Source organism: Narcine bancroftii, chromosome 1 (assembly GCF_036971445.1).
Source record: "Narcine bancroftii isolate sNarBan1 chromosome 1, sNarBan1.hap1, whole genome shotgun sequence".
Lineage (NCBI taxonomy): Eukaryota > Metazoa > Chordata > Chondrichthyes > Torpediniformes > Narcinidae > Narcine > Narcine bancroftii.
Window position 1 is genome coordinate 270369097 of NC_091469.1, and position 25272 is coordinate 270394368.

Below are 25272 nucleotides of genomic sequence, written 5' to 3' on the forward strand. Positions count from 1 at the left end.
AGCATTCAAAGAAATGCAAGCTGAACTTTTTATACATTAAGTTAAAACCAAAGGGAACAGTTATTTTGATAGTAAGAGGAAACTGAATTGGTAACTTTAAAAATGTTTGTTGCTGGCCATTTGAACAATCTATGCTTTCAACTGTTGAAAAAGACACATTTTTAACTCCTGGAATGAGAAAGGAAATGGAGTTGAGCTGCCAGGCAAGATAGTGGTGTTGTGAGTGTGGCAGAGGGCTAGATGACACCAAATTGGAGAGTTTCCAGCACATTTCTCCTCTTTATCCAGGCTGGGGACCAAAGGCAAAAATATCATTCGGAGGTGAATTTAATTGAGTTCAGCACAGAGAGGAACTGAACTGATTCATGAACTTGATTACAGAATACAACAGTGGGCGATCCCTTTATGTAATAGGCCAATGACGTGGGTTTGGTGATGTCCATTACAAGAAATAATGACGACTTGTTATATGGTTATCATTGAAATTTAGCCTGTTGCAGCTAAATAATTTTTATGACCAGGATAGGCAGCTTTGTTGGGAAATGTCTTATTGTGCGAGCAATAATGTAACAGCTGGTGCAAGCGTTCTAGGAGCCGTAGGTGGTGCCGGCACCACCTACGGCTCCTAGAACGCTTCCACCAGCGTTGTCTCCGCTCCATCCTCAACATCCATTGGAGCGCTTACACCCCTAACGTCGAAGTACTCGAGATGGCAGAGGTCGACAGCATCGAGTCCATGCTGCTGAAGATCCAGCTGCGCTGGATGGGTCACGTCTCCAGAATGGAGGACCATCGCCTTCCCAAGATCCTGTTATATGGCGAGCTCTCCACTGGCCACCGTGACAGAGGTGCACCAAAGAAAAGGTACAAGGACTGCCTAAAGAAATCTCTTGGTGCCTGCCACATTAACCACCGCCAGTGGGCTGATAACGCCTCAAACCGTGCATCTTGGCGCCTCACAGTTTGGCGGGCAGCAACCTCCTTTGAAGAAGACCGCAGAGCCCACCTCACGAACAAAAGGCAAAGGAGGAAAAACCCAACACCCAACCCCAACCAACCAATTTTCCCTTGCAACCGCTGCAATCGTGTCTGCCTGTCCCGCATCGGACTTGTCAGCCACAAACGAGCCTGCAGCAGACGTGGACTTTTTACCCCCTCCATAAATCTTCGTCCGCGAAGCCAAGCCAAAGAAGAATGTAACAGCATTAAGGACTGTCAAGTCAAAAGTGCTGTATTAGCAATAGAACTGGAGGACATCCCACCAAGATCATACAGATGGAAATTAAACTCCATGCTACTTAAAAGACAGGAATTTATCGAACGCCAAATTAAAACATATTTTGAAATAAACAGGATCAGTGAAAGACAAATTATATTATGGGATGCAATGAAAGCCTTCATTAGAGGGCAGATAATAAGTTATGTGACTAAGATGAAAAAGGATTACAATTGGGAAATAGAGCAGTTGGAAAGGGAGGTAGTAAGTACAGAAAAGGAATTAGTAAAAAGGGATGATATAAAGAAGAGAATTGGCGGACAAAAAAAAATTAAATACAAAACATTACAAATGTACAAGGTGGAGAAGAACATAATGAAAACAAAAGTATTACAAACTGGGAGAAAAAACACAAAATATTAGCCTGACAACTTAAAACTGAAAAAACTAAAAGAACGATCCTGGTATAAAGGAAAAAGGACAATCAAATTACATATAACCCAACAGAGATTAATTAAAATTTTAAGGAATTTTATGAACAATTGTATCAAACTGAGAACAAGGGGAAAGATGATAAAATAGAGGAATTTTTTTTTAGCCATAATTGAATTGCCAAAATTGCAAGAAGAGAAACAAAACAAACTAATAAAACCATTTGAAATAGAGGAAGTACAGGATATATTAAAAAAAGCTGCCAAACAATAAAACACCAGAAAAATATGGATTTCCAACAGAATTTTATAAAATATTTAAAGAGTTATTAATTCCTCCTCTCCTGGAAGTAATGAACCAGGTAGAAAAAAAACACAAAACTTGCCAAATTCATGTAAGACAGCAATAATTACAGAAATAGCAAAGACAGGGAAGGATCCATTAACACCAGCATCATATAGACCAATATCTCTACTTAACTCAGACTATAAGATAATAGTGAAATTATTAGCAAACGGATTGGCCGATTGTGTACCTAAAATAGTAAAAGAAGATCAAACTGGATTTATTAAGAAAAGTCGAACAACGGACAATGTAAACTTATTAATCTAATTCATGCAGTTCAAGGAAATAAGAAGCCAACAATGGCTGTTGCTCTAGATGCAGAAAAAGCCTTTGAGAGAATAGAGTGGAACTACTTATTTAAAGTATTACAGAAGTTCAATCTACCAGAAAAATATATAAATTGGATTAAAGCATTTTATAATGGACCTTTGGCAAAGGTAGCAGTAAATGGATATGTATCGAGTCACTTTAAATTAAGTAGGTCAACTCAACAGGGATGCCCACTATCCCCCTCATTGTTCACCTTAGAAGCAGAACTGATAAGAAGAGAAAATAAAATAAAAGGGATAAAAATAAAGGAGAAGGTGTATTTAAATCAGCTTATTTGCAGATGACACTATAGTATACCTAACAGAACCAGAGGTATCAGTAAAAGAATTACACAAGAAACTGAAGGAATATGGAGAAATATTGGGGTACAAGATCAACGCAAATAAAAGTGAAGTTATGCCAATGAGTAATGCAGACTATACAGAATTTTAAAAAGAATCACCATTTAAATGGCAAGCACAAGCAATTCAATACTTAGGGATCAGGTTAGATAATAACTTAAGCCACTTGTACAAACTAAATTATCAGCCACTAATAAAGAAATTGCAGGAAGACTTAGAACATTGGAAAGAATTACTGCTAACTTTGATAGGGAGGGTAAACTATATTAAAATGAATGTGTTCCTAAGGATACAATACTTATTTCAAATGTTACCAATTCCTTTAACAGAATTTTTTTTTTAATGAACTAAAGAGAATAATAAGGAAATTCTGGTGGAAAGGGAGGAAACCAAGGGTAGCATTAGATAAATTAGCAGAGAGGTGTAATCAAGGTGGTTTGCAGTTACCAAATTTCAGAAATTATTATAGAGCAGCACAATTAAGGTATTTATCAGATTTTTACCAGACAAGGAAAAAACCAGACTGGACTAAGATAGAACAAGATAAATAGGGGAAAAGGTACCGGAACATATACTTTATAAGTGGGATGAAAAGTTGGTGCAATATAAAAACTCATCAGTACTGCATCATTTACTTAATACATGGAAGAAGATCCACTTAGAAAGGAAAAAAAAAACGAATTACCAAATACCAAAATTATTATTGACGCAAAATCCGCTAATCCCTTTTTACAATAGATAACCTTTCCTTTAGAGAATGGGAGACAAAAGGAATCAAAAGATAGAAAATTGCTTTTTGGGAAATAATTCATTAACATTTGAACAGTTAAAGTACAAATATGGAATAACTTATGGTACATTGTTTGCATATCTTCAATTGAAAGCTTATTTAAATGATAAATTGGGAAACAGTATAATTGGTTACACAGGGTATACATCACTCCTCAAAACTTAAAAGAATGGGATCCAACATTATCAGATAGATGTTTTTGCTGCAAGAAGGAAATGGGAACAACATTACATTCAACTTGGGCATGTACGAAAGTGAATACGTTTTGGGAAGAACTAAATCAGATACAAAATAAAATTACAAAATTCAACATACCAAAGAAACCAGAGATATTTATTTTAAGTAACATAAGTAGTAAAGAATTAGGCCCCAAATTGGATAAAGTGCAAAAAAAAATTCATTATGATAGCCTTAGCAGTAGCAACAAAAATGTATAATGTCAACTTAGAAAATGGAAGAGAGCATGAGTATACAGCAATGGTACATGGAAATGAATAAATGTATTCCATTGGAAAAAATAACAATTTTAAAAATAAAGTCACAATGTTTGAACAAATTTGGGAACCTTACATGGAACATATCAGAGAGAGCTTGCCTATGACCTCCATCCCCTAAAATGAAAATACGACGAAACGACTAGATTCAGTGTGTAATAAATAGATGACATGTTTTTCTTGTTTATTTTCCTTTGTGTGAAGATATTGTTTTATGTTTTTATTGTACATGTTGAATATTCATGGGTCTTGGAGGGGGGTGGGTAGAGGGGAGGGAGGGAAAGGGGAAGAAAGGGAGAAAAGACCACTGTGTAAATTTAATGAGAAATGTTTGTACATATTTTGGTTGTATGGTTCATAGTGTGAAAAATAAAAAATTATTAAAAAAAAACATCAGAAGTGCTGGTAACCACCTCCACTGTAGAACTTCCTCAAACTCAGAATGAGAGAGCTTCTAGTCTTTGGGTGCAACTCCCACATGTTAACCATTCCTCTGACCTCTCGCAGCTGTTACTTTATTATTGTGGTATAATTAATGTTATGTGTTCCACTCCCAGGAGAGTTGCCTGAGGTTTATTTCACCCAGACAGTTTCAAGCAGATTTACATCTCAGGCATCAAGCTAGAAATGAATGTTTGAAAGTATAATTGCACTGCATATTTGCATAATCCATCTGCAGTTTTAACATTAATGTGAATCGGTATCAAAATATATATGGTCGGCTGAAGTCCCAATTAAAATAGCAAGGAATGTAAGATCGTAGCATTCTAAAATTATTCAGCTACTTTCCAGGCAAATACATCATTTAGTTGCTAAATACATCAGTATTTATTAACCCTTAAAACAAATATACATTTAAATTTGAATGAAAAGTATTCCATTAATCAAATTATATTACATTAACATTATTGTTTATTTTTCCATCAGTTAAAATAGAAGTTTGTATCAATAAAAACAAAGCAGCAATTATATGATTTATCCTCATCAATTGCAAGCACAGATGTGATGTAGTTGAATGGCCTTTTATTGAAATGAATGATGAAAATGGAACACAATGATTTAGTGCTTCTATAAATTTACATTTAACATGACCCACCAAGGTTTTATATCATCTTTAACAAATCTTTAACAAAAGACACTTCCAAAGAATGCTATCAAACAAAGGCTAAACAGAACCACATAATGATACAGTGAAACCTCGTTAGAGCTCGATTCTTTAATCCACGGAATTGCTTGTAGCGTAGGTGTCTATGGACCCCAAATGTTGATTTTAGGATGCCAGGCTAACAGCCATTAACTCAACAATGGGCTCTTATGACTCATTTACAAGATGTGTCTGTTAATATGCGGAGTTTGAAGGTCTTAAAGGTCTTATTATAGGGCTTGAGTCACAATATTTTGTTTTCCTGCTTCCTGAATCATGACGTATATGCATCTGTTCCGCGACTCAGCTATAATGTGGTATGAAATCTTGGACCCCAACTACTGCATTCTAACAAGGTTTTACTGTATTAGGATCATATACTTGGTCAAGGACCCACATTTTAAAGAGGATTAAGAGAAAAAGACCTTGTACAAGGTACAAGGACTGCCTAAAGAAATCTCTTGGTGCCTGCCACATTGACCACCGCCAGTGGGCTGATATCGCCTCAAACCGTGCATCTTGGTGCCTCACAGTTTGGCGGGCAGCAACCTCCTTTGAAGAAGACCGCAGAGCCCACCTCACTGACAAAAGGCAAAGGAGGAAAAACCCAACACCCAACCCCAACCAACCAATTTTCCCCTGCAACCGCTGCAATCGTGTCTGCCTGTCCCGCATCGGACTTGTCAGCCACAAACGAGCCTGCAGCTGACGTGGACTTTTTACCCCCTCCATAAATCTTCGTCCGCGAAGCAGCCAAGCCAAAAAAGAGAAATAGAATGGCAAAAAGATCATGGAATGAAACTGAAGCAGTTAAGGCTGAGCCACTGAAGAGAGGTAATTAATAGTGGAGTAAACAAACTTAAGTCTGATTGTGAGATCAAAGAACTGCAAAACTGGAGGAGAAAGTCTTCACAGGAGGATTGCAACTCACCATACAGAGCTTTTGCACTCAACCTCCCTTCAGCTGCCGACATCCTGCTGCAAAACAGATGAAACAAATTTAATGTTATTCGCAATATTTCACAATACCCATCTCTGATCAAATCTGGCACAATACTGATGGACATGATTAATTTTGTGCATCTATCGATTAGAATAAGTGAGAGAAAAAAATTTATAATCTGACACAAATGAGGGCTTTGCATTCAATTTCCAGCCTTTATTTAGGTAGGGTGCTAGAATTTGCACAAGTAACCCCAAATTAGGGAAGGAGATTAGATCCAGTTACTACCAATCTCTCTCCAATTAGATAAAAATCTGCCTTTTGATGGGTCCTTGCTGAAATGCAGGACCAACACTCAGCTCATTCTTCTGCCCACTCACTTCGTTGCTTCTCTTGATATTCATTCAATGTTGTAAAGGAGGTACTTATTCTGAGTCCATGGAGATAACATAATTGAAGAGATGTTTATCTGTTGAAGAAACACTATAGGTGTTTGCCCATACACATCTCTCTTCTATTGTATAAACATATTCCATGGACAATGATGTGCTATGAACAATGGCGAAAACATGCAAACTGAAAAACAAATGATAATCCACTCAAGGACTGAGCAGATAGCTTTGCAAGGAGAGGGAATCACTGCAAGAGGTTACCTCCAATTACAATTAGGATCTTGCTTAATTGCTGATAATCATCAGAAATTAATCCACACCAACCATAATTTAAACGTGAAAGAACCAAGAGGGTTAATGATGAATATTTGTGTCTTCCTCCACTTCTTAATTCTCATGATTATAAAGAGTGTATATTTTTTCTTTAACCATTATCTGTTAGACTGCCTGAAGCAAGAGGGGACAGAACCAATGCCTTCAGTATAATTGGTAGGAATAAAGGAGGAGGCCCTGCAAACAGTTATTTAAAAAAGTGGAAATAGATTTAGAAATAGGACCTCAAAAGCAGTAACCACTTCACATCAACAAATATGGAACCTCAGAAATGCTGCAGGAGAGAGGGCTTTAGATGTTTTTATGGAGCGACACAGCATCGAGGCCAGCTCCTTTGGTTGGGGGTGGGGGGGGAGGGAGAAAGGCGGACTTACCTTTTTACCATACCCCCCACATAAAAAGACCAATTGAGACTGCCTGTGGAGCTGATGGGACCTGAAAAAAAATTAAGTAGTTTACATATCAGTCGCACCCTCTGAAGGTGCTGGGGAAGGTTAAATTAGCTTGGCAGAGATGAAATGAATCTTCAATAGATTTCAAGAAAGAGAGGAGCAAAGCAGGAAGTTAGAGAAGCAGTTAGCAAAATAAAGAGAACTCTAAGCATAGAAAAGTTCAGAAATATGTTAAAGAGCAAAATTACAGAGATATGCAGCATTCGCAATGTGGCAGGTGTATTAGTGATGCAAATAAAAGTAAATGTGTGTGATCCAATTGAGAAAATGTGGTTGCAGGGTGACCAGAACTGGGACCTGAATGTTCAAGGGCATTTGACATTCAGTTTTGGCTAGGATGAGAAAACTTTGGTAATCCTTTCAATAACAGATGGCATTGATATAGTCAGGGGGAATGATCCTGAGTTGGCAGATCATCATAAAAAATAAAATTGGGGTGGAGTTTCGACACGAGTGAAACACAATAGGCCGCAGTAATTGTAATAAACACAATAAAATGCTGGAGGAACTCAGCTGGTCTTTTCAGCATCTACAGGAGACTAAATATAATGCTAACATTTCAGGCCTGAGCCACTCTTCAAGGGAAATAAAATTAGAAAAAGGCAGAAGCAAGATATATCAGAAAATCTCAGAATTCAAACAATGGGGGAGGAATCCAGACCAACAAAAGGTGCTAATTGAATATGTTAAGGGATTAAGTATGAATTTATCATATCTGTGTGAAAGGAGACAAGAAGAGACAACAGGGAAAGAAGGGGGTAGGCGTGTTTAACGAAAGCCTGAGAGTGCCCAGTCGGAAGATGAGGTGTTGTTCCTCCATTTTATGAGTGGTCTCAGTCTGGCAATGCAGGATATTCATGCCCCCCCCCTCAAAAAATGAAGAATTGCAACCACCTCCTATCCATGCTAAGGGGCCAGGCATCCAGTTTTAGGCCAACAGTTAGGTTTTTGAGTAATCTGTCCTCTGTCCAGCATCATCCAGAGCTGGACATTAATTTGTCCTCTATTTGGAGGTGTTGGGGCAGAAAGGAGACACTTACCATGTTAAATGTGGCATCTCAGGGTCCATAGGGCATGTGCTACCATGTTTCTTTTTTACATATGCAATGAATTAGAGTTCCAGGGCCACTAATGTCACTTTCCCCTCCCTCCAATGGAACATGACTATGCACAGCCTATGGACCCTGGGATGCTGTATTTAACATGGTAAGTGCCCCCTTTCTGCCCCCACTATAGAGTGAGTTTTTGAGTGTTAGATTGGTGGTTCCCATGGTTACCCTAATACCCAAGACTTCTGGTGCCAACCCTGAGTGCATGAGACCATGGACAGACATTTCGGCAAGGAAATGGGATGGAGAATGGAAATGAGTGGACAGAGCCGAGGTGCTCAACAAAGCAATCTCCCAGCAGGGCTGGATTAATATAGTTACAAAAGTAGCATATGGCAAGGGCCCTGGATTTAAGGGCCCCGCATTTATGTACTATGAATTATGAGAAACATTTTTGCTTTTATTATAGTGCAGCGGCTATATAACACACTGATAGACTGCGTTAACCCAGATTAAAGGTGATAATTGGCTAAAATCACTAACCTGAGAGAAACAAATGTACTACTTCAGGGTCTGAGGACCCAAATTGGCCCTCATTGAAATCAAAATTCTGCCAAAAAATTCTCCTTTTGGTAAAGGATAGTTGGATTTACTTGTATCTTAAGTTACAAGTGTTCTCTGGTACCTTTACAACAGTTACTCATTCAATATTGAAAGTTCTGGTTTTTATTGAAATTGTATCATTAGGTATTTTTGCTGGACTTGTTTCCAATGACATCTTTCAAGACACCAAATTTTCTATTTTAAAAAAAAATACTGTTTTCGTATCTTAAAATTAATTTATTATTATTTAACATATGTAGTAGAGGTTGTGTTCAAAAAATGTAATATTAATCATGGGCCATTAATCATGAACAGAGAAGGAATTACTGCAGGGAGTATCGAGAATATTAATATAAATATTACTCCTCTCTCTAATTAAAATCTCTCTATTGCTCTTAATCTGAGGTAAATATCAGTTTATACTAAGTGTTCTTTCCCCTTGAAGAACTGCTGTAACAACTGTCATCCTCCCTATAAACTCATATTAATGAAATTAATTAGGAGGACACAATTCATTACTTTAGTTATGCTTGCTGACCTGATGATTACTTACTTAAAGACTCTTATTTTTGCTCTTTATTGTTTCTCCCCTCCCCCCCCCCCACCTTAAACTTGCTTTAACGGTGGCCAAGAAATCCATAGCCATTACTTGGAAATGAGATTCCCAACAAAATCTGACCCACTGGAAGTCAGAAATGCATAGTTGTGTTCCCCTGGAGAAGATTACTTACATGTTTTAAGAACATAGAATCCATATTTAAGATACATGGGGGGTGGGGGGGGCGGAAATTTCCCACCTCTGTTCTCCAATCTCAATTACCACTATCCCTAGCAATGTCTACATCATGTCATTTATCACTTAAGAGAGGAAGTAAGCTCTGGATGAATCACATAATGTTTCACCTGTATGTAATTAATGCTTTTGGAAAACAAATTATTATGTCACATCATATGGGAAAATTACCTCTTTCTTTTGGGGGAGAGGGTATTTCATTTTTGTTTTCTACTTTTCTTTTAAGGATCGGCATGGTGTGTAATTTTGCATTTATAAACACTTGTGCAGAATTTGATAATTGTGATAATGTGTTGATTCTTCTTTCTTTGTATATCAACATGTAGTTTGGTTTTGGTATTTTATTGTATATATGTGATGTTTCTTTGATTTTGTTTGTCTTGTAACTCTGAGATTGAAAACTAAAAAATAAGGCCTGGAGAGCACCTTGAAGAAGGATGTGGGTCTTGAACCACTTACAATCCTTCTGGTAAAACTGGCAAAGTGTGATCCACTGAAATGAAAGATTGTTCAATCTCACCCAACCCCATCCTCATTTTTCTGATCTCGTCATTGCTGGCTTTTCTGGAATGAAAACAGACCTTTCATTCCAACTTACAAACCCATCTTGAACCGCAGTCAGAGTTTGTTCACAACCGTTGCTCAATCACCTATCATTTTTGTGCAAGTATGGGAGGCTTAACCCTATTCATACTTTGCCCACTGTAAAAACTCCATATCCCCAAATGTCACTGAGCCAGAGGAAAACAAGCGCAGCTTTGATCGATCTGTACAGAATACTTTGATGTACTTTTAGGCCAATTATGTAATCATATATGTGATATAAGCAGGAATATTAGTTGTTAATAATCTATAATAAAGTGAACATCCATGTTCTGAAGTTCCTGGTGTCAGGAGATTGATTTAAATCAAAGACCAGCTTGGAAGACTTCTCCAAGTCCACTGCAATATCTGTGAAGTCATCAAAAATGAATTCAGAACACTGGTTGCTTGTCATTTTATTTTGTTAACTTGTTCCAATTTTGATTCCATAAACCTCCCACCCCCATCTCTGAAAATTTGTTTCAGCAAAACTAAAAATAAACTCAAGGAACAACTCTCTCTCTTCCCCTTGCCCCTGCTCCCCTCTCCACCAATACAGCCGCCTTCCTCATTGACTGGCGAGAACAAGTCCTTTCATCAGAATAGGGATTATAGGGACCATTGATGTTGATTTAAAACATCTGTGCTTTACTTGATTTACTGTGAATACCTGTTTTTACAGTTTTCAAAAACCTCTTCTACTCTCATAGCATGACAGAAGTGTCCTTAACATTGTGGCTTGGATGTCTCAGCATCATTTACAATTTCTTTGTAGAAAGAAACAATTTGAGATGCTTTTCCAAGACTGCTTGGAATCTTCAAAAGTGGGATAAAAAAATTCTGATTGCATTGTGCTGTTTATCACAGCACTCAGATCAAAAACAGAACAAAATATAATAATTTAATGGTTAGTTCAAGGATCCATAAGCCCATTGAATCAGACATCATTGAAGATCCACATCCAATTCAGGGTCTCTAAGGTACAAATTTGCACTTCAACCTGATAGAAAGTACATATTCACAGGCTCAGAATCCTACTTAGGAAGAGATTAAATGACCAGCCCTTACAAATGTAGCATTCATAAAATCTCTTACTTGGGCACCAATTCAAATGTCTCTTAAAGTACATTGATTATGATAGGAATTGTGCTGCAGACTCGAAGGGCTGAATAGCCTAATCCTACACCTATTGTCTGATTTCTATTGACATCTGTAGCTGAGGACACAAATTTCCACAACTCTGAAGTGAAAATATTCCCTGTCAAGCCCTTTGATAATCTTACATGTTTCACTGAGATTGCCTCCCACTGTTCAGAATTTCATGAAAGAACTCACTTTTCTGGTTCCATCAGTTCATTGGAAAACCCAATTATTCCCAGTATCAACTTGGTTAATTTCACTTCTTTCTTACTAAGGCAGGTTCATCCTTTCTGAGCACATTCCCTTGGGTGTGATCCCCTCAAACCCATGCAGTAAGACATTCTTTCTCCTATTGTCGAATGCTCTGGCTAAAAAAACTAATTGCTTTCTTTATTTCCAAATTTTTCCCTCACTGATAAAAGATTTACAAATGGGAAATTTTGATTCCATTGACAGAGATTTTTATTGTGGTACTTTGGTTTCCTTATTGCTTGCTATGGCTGATGGCAAGAGCAAAGAACTTCAAATTCCTGGGTGTAAACATCTCTGAAGATCAATCCTAGGGGCTATCATGTCAATGCCATCATGAAGGCGGCTCACCAGTAGCTATATTTCGTTTGGTGAAATACCAAATCTCCTCAAACTCCAAAAGCTCTTGGCAAATTTCTATAGGTGTACCGTGGAGAGCATTCTGACTGGTTGCATCACTCTCTGGTACAGAGGTGCCAACGCACAGGGCAGGAAAAGGTTACAAAGGGTTATGAGCTTGGTCAGTGTCATCATGGGCATTAGTCTTTACTCCTTTAAGGGTATCTATAAAAGGTGTTGTAAGAAAGCAGCCTCAAAAGGACCCTCACCACCAAGGACCCTCTTCTCACTGTTACCATCAGGAAGGAGTTACTGGAGCCTGAAGAAGAATACCCAATGTCACAAAAACATCTTCATCCCCTCTACCATAAGATTTCTGAGTGGACACTGAACCAGACACTCCCCCACTTTTTCTTCTCTTCTTTTGCACTTATTTATCATGAATCGTGGATTTACGGAAATGTAATTTGGAGCAATTTTTTTGCACCTGTGATGCACAATTACTGCTGTTGCAAAACTACAAGTTTCGGGACGCATGTTCATTAAAATAAATTGGATTCTAATCAGCTTAGTGCAATTCATTCACAAAGACATAATTACTCTGAATTTTCCCTTTATTTGTTTTCCTTTTCCCTTGGTCTCAGTTTTTCCAGATCTGCATTCATAGAGCCACCCCTTCCCCAATCAATCATCACTTTTTACTCTCTCTTGTCCTCCTATCCATGTTCAATTATCTCTATTTGGCTGTTGATCGGTGCTCCTCCCCCTGCCCTCACTTTTCTTCTCCCCAGCCTTTTAATTCAGGCACCTGCCTTCTTTTTACTCATGCCTTGAAGAAGAGCTCAGGCCCAAAAGGTCACTCACACTTTTACCTCCTCTAGAGGCTGCGAGACCTGCTGAGTTCCCTGAGCACTTTTACTACAATCACAGCATCTGCAGATTTTCATGTTTAACTCTGCTCTGAATTCCAGACATCCTTTTAAAAAAAAAATTGCCAATTTCTCACATCCTACCAAAGGAGATGATTCCCATGCCACATTCTATCTTCTTGCTCGTCAATTAATAAGTTGACGTTTCCTTACTGAAATCCATGCATAAAACCTCAGGCTTGAATGTTTAACGTCAGCAAGTTTGATTGTAAAATGCTCAAGTCTCTTCATCAAAATACCATGCAAGCAATTAGACATTTTAATAAATTTTCTCTTTTCTCATCCAGACACTACAGCATCTATCCTGGATCTTGAAAGTTTTGATATGATCACTTCATTGCAGAGTTCCTCAGAATATTGCACTCTGCCTCTTCATCCTTACTTGCAGGAAATAACTAGTCTTATGAGACACTCAATTGATTATAATTTGCCATATATTTGCTTGTGTGAATATTCTGTATAAATTTTAGACATACAGCATGGTAACAGGCCCTTCAGCCAACAGGCCCAAGCTGCCCACATGAATGGGTATGCTGTAATCTCTACCATCATTGATGTACAAACTGCACAAGTAGTGTTTACTATATCACAGTTAAGCACGATTCTGTCCTCACAGCATTCTTTCTTTGGCTTGGCTTTGCGGACGAAGATTAATGGAGGGGTAATGTCCACGTCAGCTGCAGGCTCGTTTGTGGCTGACAAGTCCGATGCGGGACAGGCAGACATGGTTGCAGCAGTTGCAAGGGAAAATTGGTTGGTTGGGATTGGGTGTTGGGCATTACATGTTCATTATCCATCACATCAACCCTCTTTATTTTGTCTCACAAATGTTCCTTGCACTGCAGACATAGCAAATTTAAAAAAAAGCCTCCTGAATATAATTTCTTCAAAATAGCTTCACCATTTGCAAAGAGGAGTTAACTCACAGCAAATATTTATACCTCAGGGGAAAAGGAGCTTTGAGGCGTGGAGGGGAATGATGGAAATAGCCTTTGATAATAAATCCCATACATTTTGACATCAAGGGGAAATAAGAGTCAATTAGCGATCAGAGCTGATGCAAGTCCAAAATGTATACAAACACATCTGTTAAACATTAGAGTAAAAGAATTGCAGAGGAAATTGTGGGCAAAGTTATTATCACCTGAATGATGAGAATGTAGCTTTAATCTTGTTCTTGCAAGGAGAGAGCAGAATGTGACTGTAAAATCTATGACAGGAATCAATCACAGGAATTTTGAGACAGGATATTTTCTGTCGTCAACTGATTCTGCAATTAATCCTGAGACTTTTAGTAAAGTGCTTTGTAATACACTTTATCATCGTTAATTTTAATCCTTCACAATTTCTGTAACACCTCAACTTCACAATCATGTTTTTAGGACACTGAGATACCTCAGTAATCTACTGTTAACTTGCTGGAAGCTTTCTGTCACAACCCTCTCAAGCTTGTTGTGCCACTGTCTGGTATAGGAGGTGCTAATGCTCAGGACAAGAAAAAAACTCCAGCTTTGTAAACTCGGCCAGTGACATTACAGTCTTCACTCCATCGAGGACCTTTCCAAAAGGCGGCATCTTAATAAAGCAGCCTTTATCCTCAGGGATCCCCACCACTCAGGCCAGGCCCTCTTCACTCAGCTACCATCGGGGGAAAAAAAAAGTACAGGAGCCTGAAGAGGAGTACTGTTGTGCAAGAACTGCTCCTTCCCCTCTGCCATCAGATTCCTGAATAATCAGTGAAGCAAACATTCCTTTGACTTTTAATGCACTATATTTATTTTTGTGAGGTGGTTTTATATAAATGTGATGCTGTCACAGAACACGAATTTCATGACAAATTCTCATTCAAATTCTGAATAAAGAAAAACTGGAGGGGCTTAGCATTCATGGATAGAAATAATCAATGCTCCAAGTTGGGACCTTTTATTGAGACTACACAACTTTTTATTATTAGGCTCTCAGAATTTTATCCACTACCAAAAGTTAGAGTGTTATATTGTTTTTTCCTCTTTCAGGGATGACTGAACCTTAATACTGAATTCTTTATGGCAAGTGTAGACATGAGTCACTACCGGAACTGCAGGTGCACAACCGCGGAGAGTGGGGAGTAGAGACACAGTGTTCCTGTGGGGTTTAACCACCATCAACTCCATTTACAGGCCTTAAACGGCCTGTAAATGCAGATGATGCTTTTATTTTAAAATACTGCAACCGTGGGGTCTGCGCCCAAGATGGCAGCGCCTATGATTGGCAGCAGGCGGAGGGTTGCTGAAAACAGGGAGAACACTACCCCATTTGAGAAGGAGAAGCAGAGGAGATGATGACCACTGCAGCAGACTAGTGAGGGGTTCGGAGGCTGTGGAAGCTGGCGACTGCAGTCGAGAGATTCACACCAGGCTGTGCACTGATGGAGACTGGCTCAACTGGCTGAAGGTAGTATGAGGTATTGGAACTTGGACGCTAGAGGATGTCCATGGCACTGAAGGGTTCCTGATTGTGTCAGAGGTTTGGATCTGGAGTTCAGACTGCTAATAGTTAGGACTAGATTGTGTGTCTGCGGGAGCACTGGTAGCAAATCCATGGACACTGAGGGGACTTTCTTTTCCTTCTTTCTGACTGTGCTTCAAGCAATTACTGCCGATGGCGAATCTGACAGCCGACGAAAACAAATTTTGTGTAATATTTCATTGTATGACATAACAATAAATTGAATCTGGATACTTCTCTCTTCATTCAATCTATCACGTTTTCTCAAATTCACTTTTTAAATTGCATCCTGTATGTTGTGTTCTACTTATGTCCTACACTGAAGACATCTACTTGTGCCAGCCAGCATTACAATGTGTCTCTTTCTCCTCTTACCCTCACCCAGCCACGCAAAAAAAAAACAATCTCATCTTAGGTCACTTTGCAGATCTTAAATTCCAAGTTTGTGTTGACCTCCTGATCTCAACTAGTTCATGACCATACAATTGATCACTTCTGTCAGCACATGGTACGCATGAGTACATCAGAAGAGGAAAACAGTTCACAATTTTATGATCAACAATGTTGATAGAGAAGAAACCCTCCCTTTATTTTTTTTAAAAAACTTGGTAACCTTTGCTGGAAAGGCTCAGGATTGCACTTACTGAAGCCAAAAATTGCTTTCAAGTTTTCCCAGAAAAGAAAAGCCTGACATCACAAATGGGAGTGATGTCATGTAATTACTCCCATTTCTACAACAGAAATGGAAAACCAAACAAATTTAGTGCAAAAAGAGTCCATAGAGAACTCAGCAGATTGAGCAGCTTCAAAAATTGTTGACAATTTAGGGCGAAACCCTTCATCCTCCTCTCTTTGAAAGGAAATCTGTGAGCCATTCTCTCAACCCCACCTTTGGTTTCTACTGCCCTAGAGCTCATTGTCTACTTTCTGAATGAGCCACTGTTCCTCCAGCAGATTTTATTTTGTTCCAGAACCTGCAATCTCTCACATCTCACCAATTAATCAAAATTGTTGTTTGTGATAGATTGAAGAATAATTTAGGTTTAAAAAGCCACATTGCTATCAATCCCATTAAATACACTTGCCTTCTACTTAAGCATTCACTCAGAATCGTGGACAACGTTCAGTTTAGTGGACTCTGAAGTAGTTAATAAGGTCACCATTGGAACCGTGGCCTCTTCCCTGGATGAGCAGGTGGTGGAACAAAAATCATGGTGTTGATTTTAATCGAAGTATACGGCTTTGATTATTTACAGACCAAACTATCAGGTTGACAGTTGCAGTGTGAAAAAAATTAGTTTCTTCACTAGAAAAATTGGTTACTTAAGGTGTGTTATTTTCATATTATGGGTATAATGCACAGATGAAATAATACAAAACCTCTGGGCATGAAAATTAAACGGGTTAAAGGTCAACTCAATCTAATATTATTACCTCAAAATCATTTCCTTGAGTGTAATCTGGCTAGCATGGTAAAGGTTTTATTATTGTCACGCAATACTCGAGAAAAATTGGCAGTCCCATTTTCCTCTATGTTCTTCCAGCAAGGTGGCTATACAGGACTTGCAACCTATGTGACTTGCATACATCCACACACATGACCAAAAATTTGTTTAAAAAAATATAAATTTACGGCATTAATATTGTATTTGACAAACTATAATAGGGATACAGGGCATGCAAGAGAAAAACTTACCTCGTTAGTCAGCATCCTGGGGTCCTTAAGCTGGGCGCAGCCATCTTGATTCCTGTGCGCATGTGCGAGTCTTTGGCTGGTGCATATGCAAGGGGTTCACATATTGTAGTTCAGTTGGCACATGCGCAAGAGTTATTCAATATCATTTGGGTGCTTAACTCTTGCACATGCGCCAACCAAAGTATCTATATTTCTTGTTTTTTTTTTATATAAAATAAAAAAACACACAATTCCAACATACATCCATTCTGAGATATGACTGATCCTTCAGTCTGAATTATGGTCATAAGTCAGAGAATATCCTCACTAAACCGTGTTGGCAGATAATGATACCAGATTCCACTTACAAGATCCAAAGCTACATCTCACCACCATCGCTAATATCATTAGGGGACAATGTGGATAGGATTCTCAATGCACAGAGCATTGTATTATTCTCAGATATATGGTGATGCCTCAAGCACTTTTACATTGCTGATGTATTGACATTTTTATACAGCTGGAGTACAATTCTTATACGAATTGCAAGCAGCACATCATGAATATTGTGTGAATAAAGTCCACTCTTTTGGATTTTTTTTAAAGTATGGGAATAGCTTCCAGCATGGAATGGGGTACAGAGGTAAATGTGAAAGCAAGAGCAAACTCCAGTTATTAAATTAAATTTTTTTAAATTGAAATATATAGCACAGTTACAGGCTCTTTCAGCTCAAGAGCTCATGCCGCCTAATTGGCCTCCAACCCTACACCTTTTAGGGTTGGAGGAAGCTAGAGCATCTGGAGGAAATCCATACAGACACAAGGAGGATATAAAATCTCCTTACAGACAGTGCGGATTCAAATCCAGATCACTAATACTGTAACAGCATTGTGTTAACCACTACACTATCTGTGCCACCCATATTATGCAGTAATATCACAAATGCTCACGTTTTATTAACAAGGGTTTCATAGACAGAAGGAATTAGGCAGTAATTGGAGAATGTGGTTAAAAAAAAAATCAAGGTTGACCCTGAACTCCCTTCATCCATCTACCAATAAGTAGACTCAAGTTCAGGAAATCTTTGATTAGATTACACCAATTTTTGCCAAACAGTCTGAAAGCCAAGAGCTGATGTTGCAAAACTTGGCCTCCAACCGCAGTAGCATCAGCCCCACATAGAAATTTGATTGCATAATCTGCCACCAGGTTTTCAGGTTACTGCCTGCAATATGAATATAGAATCAGATTGATTTAGGTCATGAAAGGAGTGTTCATTTATTGAGCCACAAAGATTGTGCAATGTTGAAGTAAATCTGCTCCCTGAACACAGGGCCAAAGGAAACCATGATGTTGGCATGCATATTAAGTAGATGTCAGATACTTTCATTTAACTTGCACGCTCTTAGAAATTGCTAGTCTAGTCATGAGAGGTGATATTAATGTATATGCAGCTGTTAATCAAGTGTGCTATTTAACCCACTGACTATTGAAACATTCCTCATCAAGTGTTCCACATTTGCTAGACTCCTGGACCACTACAACTAATATATTTTTCCCAGGTTTTTCCACACTTACTTTACCACCTGTGATCCAGCAACAATCATTTACACACCATGATTTTTTAAAATTTCCTTGATTTTTCTCATTTTGCTCTTTATTCATTAAAGCCAATATTACTGCAACTATTTACATCACTTATGCTCTCTGGTTAAATGTGTGAGAGTCACCTGCCAATTTTGAACAATAGATTTGGAGTATTGTGTGCAGATCTAGTCACCTAACTGCAGGAAAGGTATCAGTAAGCTTGAAAGAGTGCAGAGAAGATTTATTAGGATGTTGCCAGGTCTTCAGGAGTTGAGTTGAAGGGAAAGAATAAGCAGGTTAGGACTTTATCAAATCTCTCCTCATTCTTCTGCGCTCCAAGGTATAGAGGTTTACAAATTATGAGGGGTATAAACAGTAAATGTAAGCAGGCTCTTTCCACTTAGATTAGGAGAGGCAAATATGAGAAGACATGACTTTAGGGTGAAAGGTTTAGGGGAAACATAAGGGGGAATTCCTTCACTCAGTGATGGGAGTGTGGAACGAGCTGCCATCTGAATTGGTAAATGCAGATACTCTTAAATTTTAAGAATAAATTGGATCGATACATGGATGGGAGAGGTCTGGAGGGATCTGGAATGGGTGCAGGTCATTGGGACTAGTGGAATGATGTTTCAGCACAGTCTAAAAGGGCCAAATGGCCTGTTTTTTGTGTTGGTTCTGATAAGATCAGGAAGCCTTCAATGTCCAAGGTCCTTCTGGAGCCCTTTCTTATTCTTAACACCCTCTCAAATCCTGGTTCCAATACCTGGTTCCCATGATCTAATCTCCCGCAGGCCATAGCCTACGTGAATCCTTTGACCACAAGTTGCTTGAAGCCTGTGTGGATCCTTCAGCTGCTGAACTCCATGATGGTTTGCTGCCATGGCCACCTTCCATATAGACTTGCTCCTTGGTTTCTCCCTCTCATCTTGCTTTATAGGATGTAATGGCCTGCATTCCCTACCATAGCTAGCAAGTATCCGTCTCTGACTCTAGCTTCCTCTGGAATTGCTTCATTGTTGCAGAGAGCCTTCTGCAGGTCATACACAAATTTCCTGTAGAGATCTGGATCACCAGACTTAAATGCCCTTGATCTCACCCTCAGCAGGTTGTGCATCTTCTGATTTGTCCAAGGCTTGGTTGGGGAATCCTGTTATGTGCTCATGGCACATATTTGTCCATGCAGGTCTTGAAGTCGGTGACCCACGTTGCATATTTATTCAGGTCTGAAGAGTCCTTGAATATGGTCCAGTCCACAGAGTCAAAGCAATCCTGCAGGCACTTCTCCATTTGCCTCGACCATACTTTCCAAGTCTTCACCAGTAGTGCTGCAGGCCTCAGTCTCTGCTTGTATGCTGGGAGTAGAAGTACAGCCAGGTTATCAGATTACCAAAGTGGCATTGTGGGATGGCTGGTCAGGCATTCTTCATGGTTGCATAGCAGTAGTCAAGCATGTTGGCTCCGCTGGTCTCCCAGGTGATGTGCTGGTGGTAGTTCATTAGAAACTTCTTCAGTTTGGCCTGATTGAAGTTCCCTAAAAGTGATTAAAAAGGCAATGGGGTGTGCAGGCTCATTTCCTGGTCTTCCTTTAAATACCCTGGGACCATATTTTTTGCATCCTTCAGTCACTTGGGCCCTTTGCCCCACTTGCCTTAAATTGATGATCCCCACGTATCATTGTACGATATCCATCATCTATGGCCAATTTCACATACTTAAGTTACCTTGAATCTATTTTTTTTGCTGGGGCCCCAACTTCTAGTATTCGTGTAATTTCAACAAGGCTGTATTGATTTTGTACACTTTTAAACTTGCTGGGGCTTATCTCCACTATTCCATTGACTTGTTAGTGGTGCTCAGGATCTCATAGATCAAGCAGGATCCAGTGGCAGTGGAATGTGCAAAGACGTTGGGTGGGAACAAGCAATGAGTAAACATCAACATGTCAGACTCGACAGCCATGGAAGAGACAAGACAGGGCCCTTTTGAGCAACATGGAAATTATGTTCACCTTCATTATTAAGACTTGCTTTTGAGTTATTAGACAAGGATGCACAAATATATTCTCTGCAAGTGAGATCCACCTGGCTATTTGGATCTTCCAGTGTTGGACTGATCGACCATGTCCTGTTGCTCAAAATATTAGAGGAACAAGGTAACTCAGGCAATAACTGCTCAATTTCAGTGAGCATATTGTAGATGAGGGCAGATTCCATGAACAACTCATTCATTCTAGCTTGCAATGATTTACCTTGTTAATGTTCTTGGGCAGAATTCAAGCTAATTATTATTTATTCCACCTGTTTAGTGAAACAGAAATCATAGGAAAATAAGTAATCAGTTATTGCACAAATTACTGATACAATTACAATGTGGCTGGGAAGTTCTTAGTTTTTTGGACTTAGCCTGGTGACATGTTGTTTCTGTCGGAATGCCCACACCTGTGTGATTTTAAATTCAGAGAATGCAATACTAACCGCAGCATTTGAGGCCTTTGTAACTGTTGTCATTGGAAGGAATGGAGTGTCCAATACACACAATACTAAGTTTTCTCTTTTGTTCTTAAAAGGCTATTGTTGACCTTCCACAATGACATTACTGTTCTGTTTGTAGCAAATTGAGAAATCTCTGTTGAAACAACAAATCATTTTAAAAATATTCATGAGTGCAGTTTCTATATTAACTAAATGAACAATTTGACCTGTACATGAGGTGTAGCTGGTTAAGAAATACACATCCAGCAAGGATCACCAGTCAATCACATGAATCACTGAACATAAGAATATCCACCTGTCTGTGAAATGTAGGGGAACCAGTTTTTCCAAGGAGAGACACATACACATTAAAAAAGGTAGATATTGAAATGTTTTTAAATGCGAGTTTGGGGGAAGGGTACAAACGAAGGAACATTGTTTCAAGGAGGCAGTCATTTAAAAATACAGAATTCTTCTCAAAAATGGATGTTGGGAATTCTCCATTAGATCACTGAAGGTATTTAACAGACAAGTTAGACACATTTATGAAAAATCCAGGAATTAAGAGCTGCAAGGATCTGCACAGCAGAAACATCAAGCAAGGCCTAGAGCAAAAGAACCACCATCAAAATAAATGGCAGGGAATATTGAGGGGGCAGGGAGCTGGTTTCTACTTTTATCTATTACATGGTAGGATGCAATCTTTATGACTGCAAGTCATTTGGAGATCTACACTGTATACTTTCTATTGCATGGCAGCAAGCACAGGGCTACAATGCAAGATTGAATCCAAGACTTACAGGCACAGCCAATACAGTCTTCCAGCAGGAGGCAAGGGAAAAACAGAGCTTTATTTGTAACTGGTCTTGAATCCTGGCTTGAAAGGAAGGGAAATGTTTGTATTTTGGTCAGTATGGTTCATAGTGTGAAAAATTTAACAAAAGGAAACACCAAACACTTGTAGACGCTGCAAAGGCTGCAGAAAAACCTAATGTATACTGCTGCATTATAATGAATCCCAGGATTGTCAGCATTGCTGCAGTATACCAAGGATGAAGTATGACCAGCAAACAACTGGGGAGCAGGGTTTGTGTTAGGCAGCAGTTAGTGGAGCGGTCAGTGCCATGCTAATTACAGCACTAGTGAGGTTCAAATCTAATACCATTTGTAAGGAGTTTACAGGTTCTCCCCTTGTCTGCATGAGTTTTCTCTGGCTGCTCCAGTTCCCTCCCACATTCAAAAATATACGTGGTTGGTAGATTAATTCTTCATGTGGATGCACTTAGGCAGCTTGGGGTCATGAGTTGCAACAGCCTGTTACAGTGGGGCATCTCTAAATTAAACAATGAGAATTGGTCGATCAACGGGCTGTAGATTTGTGTGTGGGGTAAGCAGTGACAGACTTGGCCCAGATTTATACACCTTAAAAATGGTTCAGAAAAAAACATATTGTGTGCTGACATAATGCCCATCTATACGAAACTCATTAATTTCATATTAGTCTAGATAGCTGTCCAGATGCTGCTTAAATGTTGTACTGTTCTGCCTCCATCAACTTCTCTGGCTGTTTTGTCCAGATGCTATCTAATCTGTCACAAATTTACCCCTGATCCCCTTCAAGTACACTTTCAAAGAACAAGGAAATTCTGATCAAATCAGGTAGATCAAGATGAAAGTCTCCGAAAGGTAATAAATGAAATAGCAGTGAATTAAATTCCTGTGGAAATTTTCATCATCAGCCCTGTAGGACATTTCATGAATGCAAGTCAGTCTAGATAATAATGTCACTTTCAAAATGAATTTTGTCCTATATAAACTGAACCACACCACATGAAATGATTGTTGAAACTGCTTATTAATATAGTTAAAAGCCACTCATGCACAAGTGTTCAGAGTGCACACTGTATGGTCTTTTCAGGGAAACTGTAGAGCAGATCCTTTTCTCGGGAGTTCAATTTGAAGAAGTGCTCAGGCCTGAGACGATAGTTAGATATCTTTCCCGCTATGGATGTTGTGAGACTGACTGAATTCCTCCAGCATCTGTGTTTTTATTACCAATACTGGGAACGCACACTCAGATAAAATATTGTCACACTCAGACCCTTCAGAAAGACTTTCAAGCCTGGCAAAAGCTCAATTGCCATCCTGAACCTCAAGAATACTGTGACAGACTTCCCAAGCTGCACTCTATCTACATCATTATTCCGGATCCAAATCTCTTCTGTTAATCTACCAAATACATTACTTTGCTTAGCAGCTACTAAAAGTGTGTAGATGGAGTCTGGGACATCATTGGGTGTGGCACCAATCAAGCTGTTATTTATTCATCTAATCGACCTTTTTTTTATATTTGCACTCCTTCAAAGCACAGATTTACATTGTAATTTTCACAAAACGCTACAGCTTTTATTGCCTCTTCTGATCAACTGTGACTGCCGCACACTTCACCCGACCCTCAAGTGGTTTTGAAATTCATCCTCGGGTGGTAGTGGTAAGCATTCTCTTTAATAGTTTCAACACAACATATTGGTCCATTGAATTTTAAAACAACAAATTTGGTTGAGTTTGCATACCACCTGCTTTTAGCACTACCAGCTGGTGAAATTTTGCATTTTGTAAAACTCCTTGTGCAGTCCCCTTATCTTTTTCGATTTCAGTCAGTTCAAATGTGTTAATATTTCAAGCTGGTTAGTTTTCCAAAGAATTTATAGACTATTATTGTTTAGAATTGACCTGTTCACATTGGCTTGGAATGCTTTTCAAATAACAGTAGATTTTTGACAAAATTTCATCATCTACACGTCTTTCAGTAAAAGAAAATTTCACCTGCTGTTTTAAATTGCCCTCTGAGTGTTAGCACATGGGTATCATTTTAAGGAATAATGTGCAGAAATCAGCAGAGCAGACGAGTGAGGTGAAAAGATTACACGAGCAGTGGCTATTTTTCCCCACTACATTTACAGAATCCCCCTCCTCTGGACTTCCAGCATAATTTCCAATACAACCTTCCCTGGTCCATTGCCCATCATGCATCAGCATTCATACTTCACACTGTCTATGAAGTCCACACAGCTGTTCATTCAAAAATTGCTCAAAAATCATTAAGCCCAAAAATGTTCAATTGTATTGATTTAGTACAAGTATTGACCTTAATCTTTCAAATAGGTGTTAAATGAGGAAAAAAATTAATTGCCTTTGTTTCCCACCATAACCTCCACCTCTCGAGTCAAAATAAAATTGATACATGTTTATATTATTATTTTAAAAGATGTTTCATAAAAATCTAGATCAGAGAATTGTGCCCATACAGGCATAACATTTGCAACTATTTACCCTGCATTTCTATTTGGAGTGGAATAAAAACAATTAATGATTAAACAAGCTAGGGGCTAAAGATTTGCAAATTTTCTATTTCCACATTAAAGTCAACAATAAATCTACTTCACCAGGATTGACAATGAACAGGATACAAAAGTATTAATCAGCTTGGGGAGCCTTCTTCGTACAAGTATGAATAATCATTGATTTGGTTTCTCTAAATAAATATGATTATGCGATGTGCAAGACTGTTTTGCGGTTTGATTCCGCCTCATTCTGGGTGAACCAGAAATGACAATCCAATTTAAAATTAAGCACCTCTTTGCTTTTTCTAAAAAAAAAAAGCATTTTCCTCCCTTCACTCCTGATTACTTGGACTTCAACTTGCAGTTAGTTTCATGGATAATCAAGGATCATTCTTCAATAGCCATGTCTGCAGTGTATATCGACAGGCTACCTGGAATCAGAATTTTCGTGTCAAAAAGAGGTTATTTAACCATTTGTATCCAGGTGTGCTCACCAGCAGAGCAACTCTTTAGCACCACAAATCATTTCTTAGTAACCTGTTTGTTTTTAGTAATACAGCATATGGATCCTGTTGAAAGGCCACAACTGAATCAGCCTCCACCACATCTTCAGGCAATGCATTCCAGATTCCAATTCCATCTTGTGTAAAAATATAGTTTCCTCCACCACCCCCTCACCCCCTTTATATCATGCTCAATTCCCTTCATTTTGTTCTTGGAACTCCCAAATCCTCAACCCCTGCAAAAAGGAACAGACTACCACTATTCAAACTGTCCACTTGTGTCCTTCCGTCAAATTTCTTCTCAG

General features: G+C 38.8%; 2 protein-coding genes across 12 annotated transcripts in view; one reads left to right on the forward strand and one right to left on the reverse strand.

The window, feature by feature from the left end:
- saxo4 (stabilizer of axonemal microtubules 4) overlaps positions 1-25272 on the forward strand; it is a 331023-nt gene that overhangs the window by 111960 nt on the left and 193791 nt on the right. The window lies entirely within an intron of this gene.
- eps8l2 (EPS8 signaling adaptor L2) overlaps positions 1-25272 on the reverse strand; it is a 165796-nt gene that overhangs the window by 110573 nt on the left and 29951 nt on the right. For 4 of the 8 annotated variants that reach the window (XM_069898858.1, XM_069898852.1, XM_069898827.1 and 1 more), the window contains exons 1-2: positions 7135-7160; positions 6024-6070 (exon numbers count right to left, since the gene is read on the reverse strand). In XM_069898858.1, the coding sequence (XP_069754959.1) occupies positions 6024-6070; positions 7135-7145 (58 nt within the window). In that variant the 5' untranslated portion in view covers positions 7146-7160. Of the gene's footprint in view, positions 1-6023; positions 6071-7134; positions 7196-21123; positions 21275-25272 lie in introns of those variants that run through there. The other 4 variants (XM_069898844.1, XM_069898838.1, XM_069898883.1 and 1 more) reach the window with 3 other exon arrangements.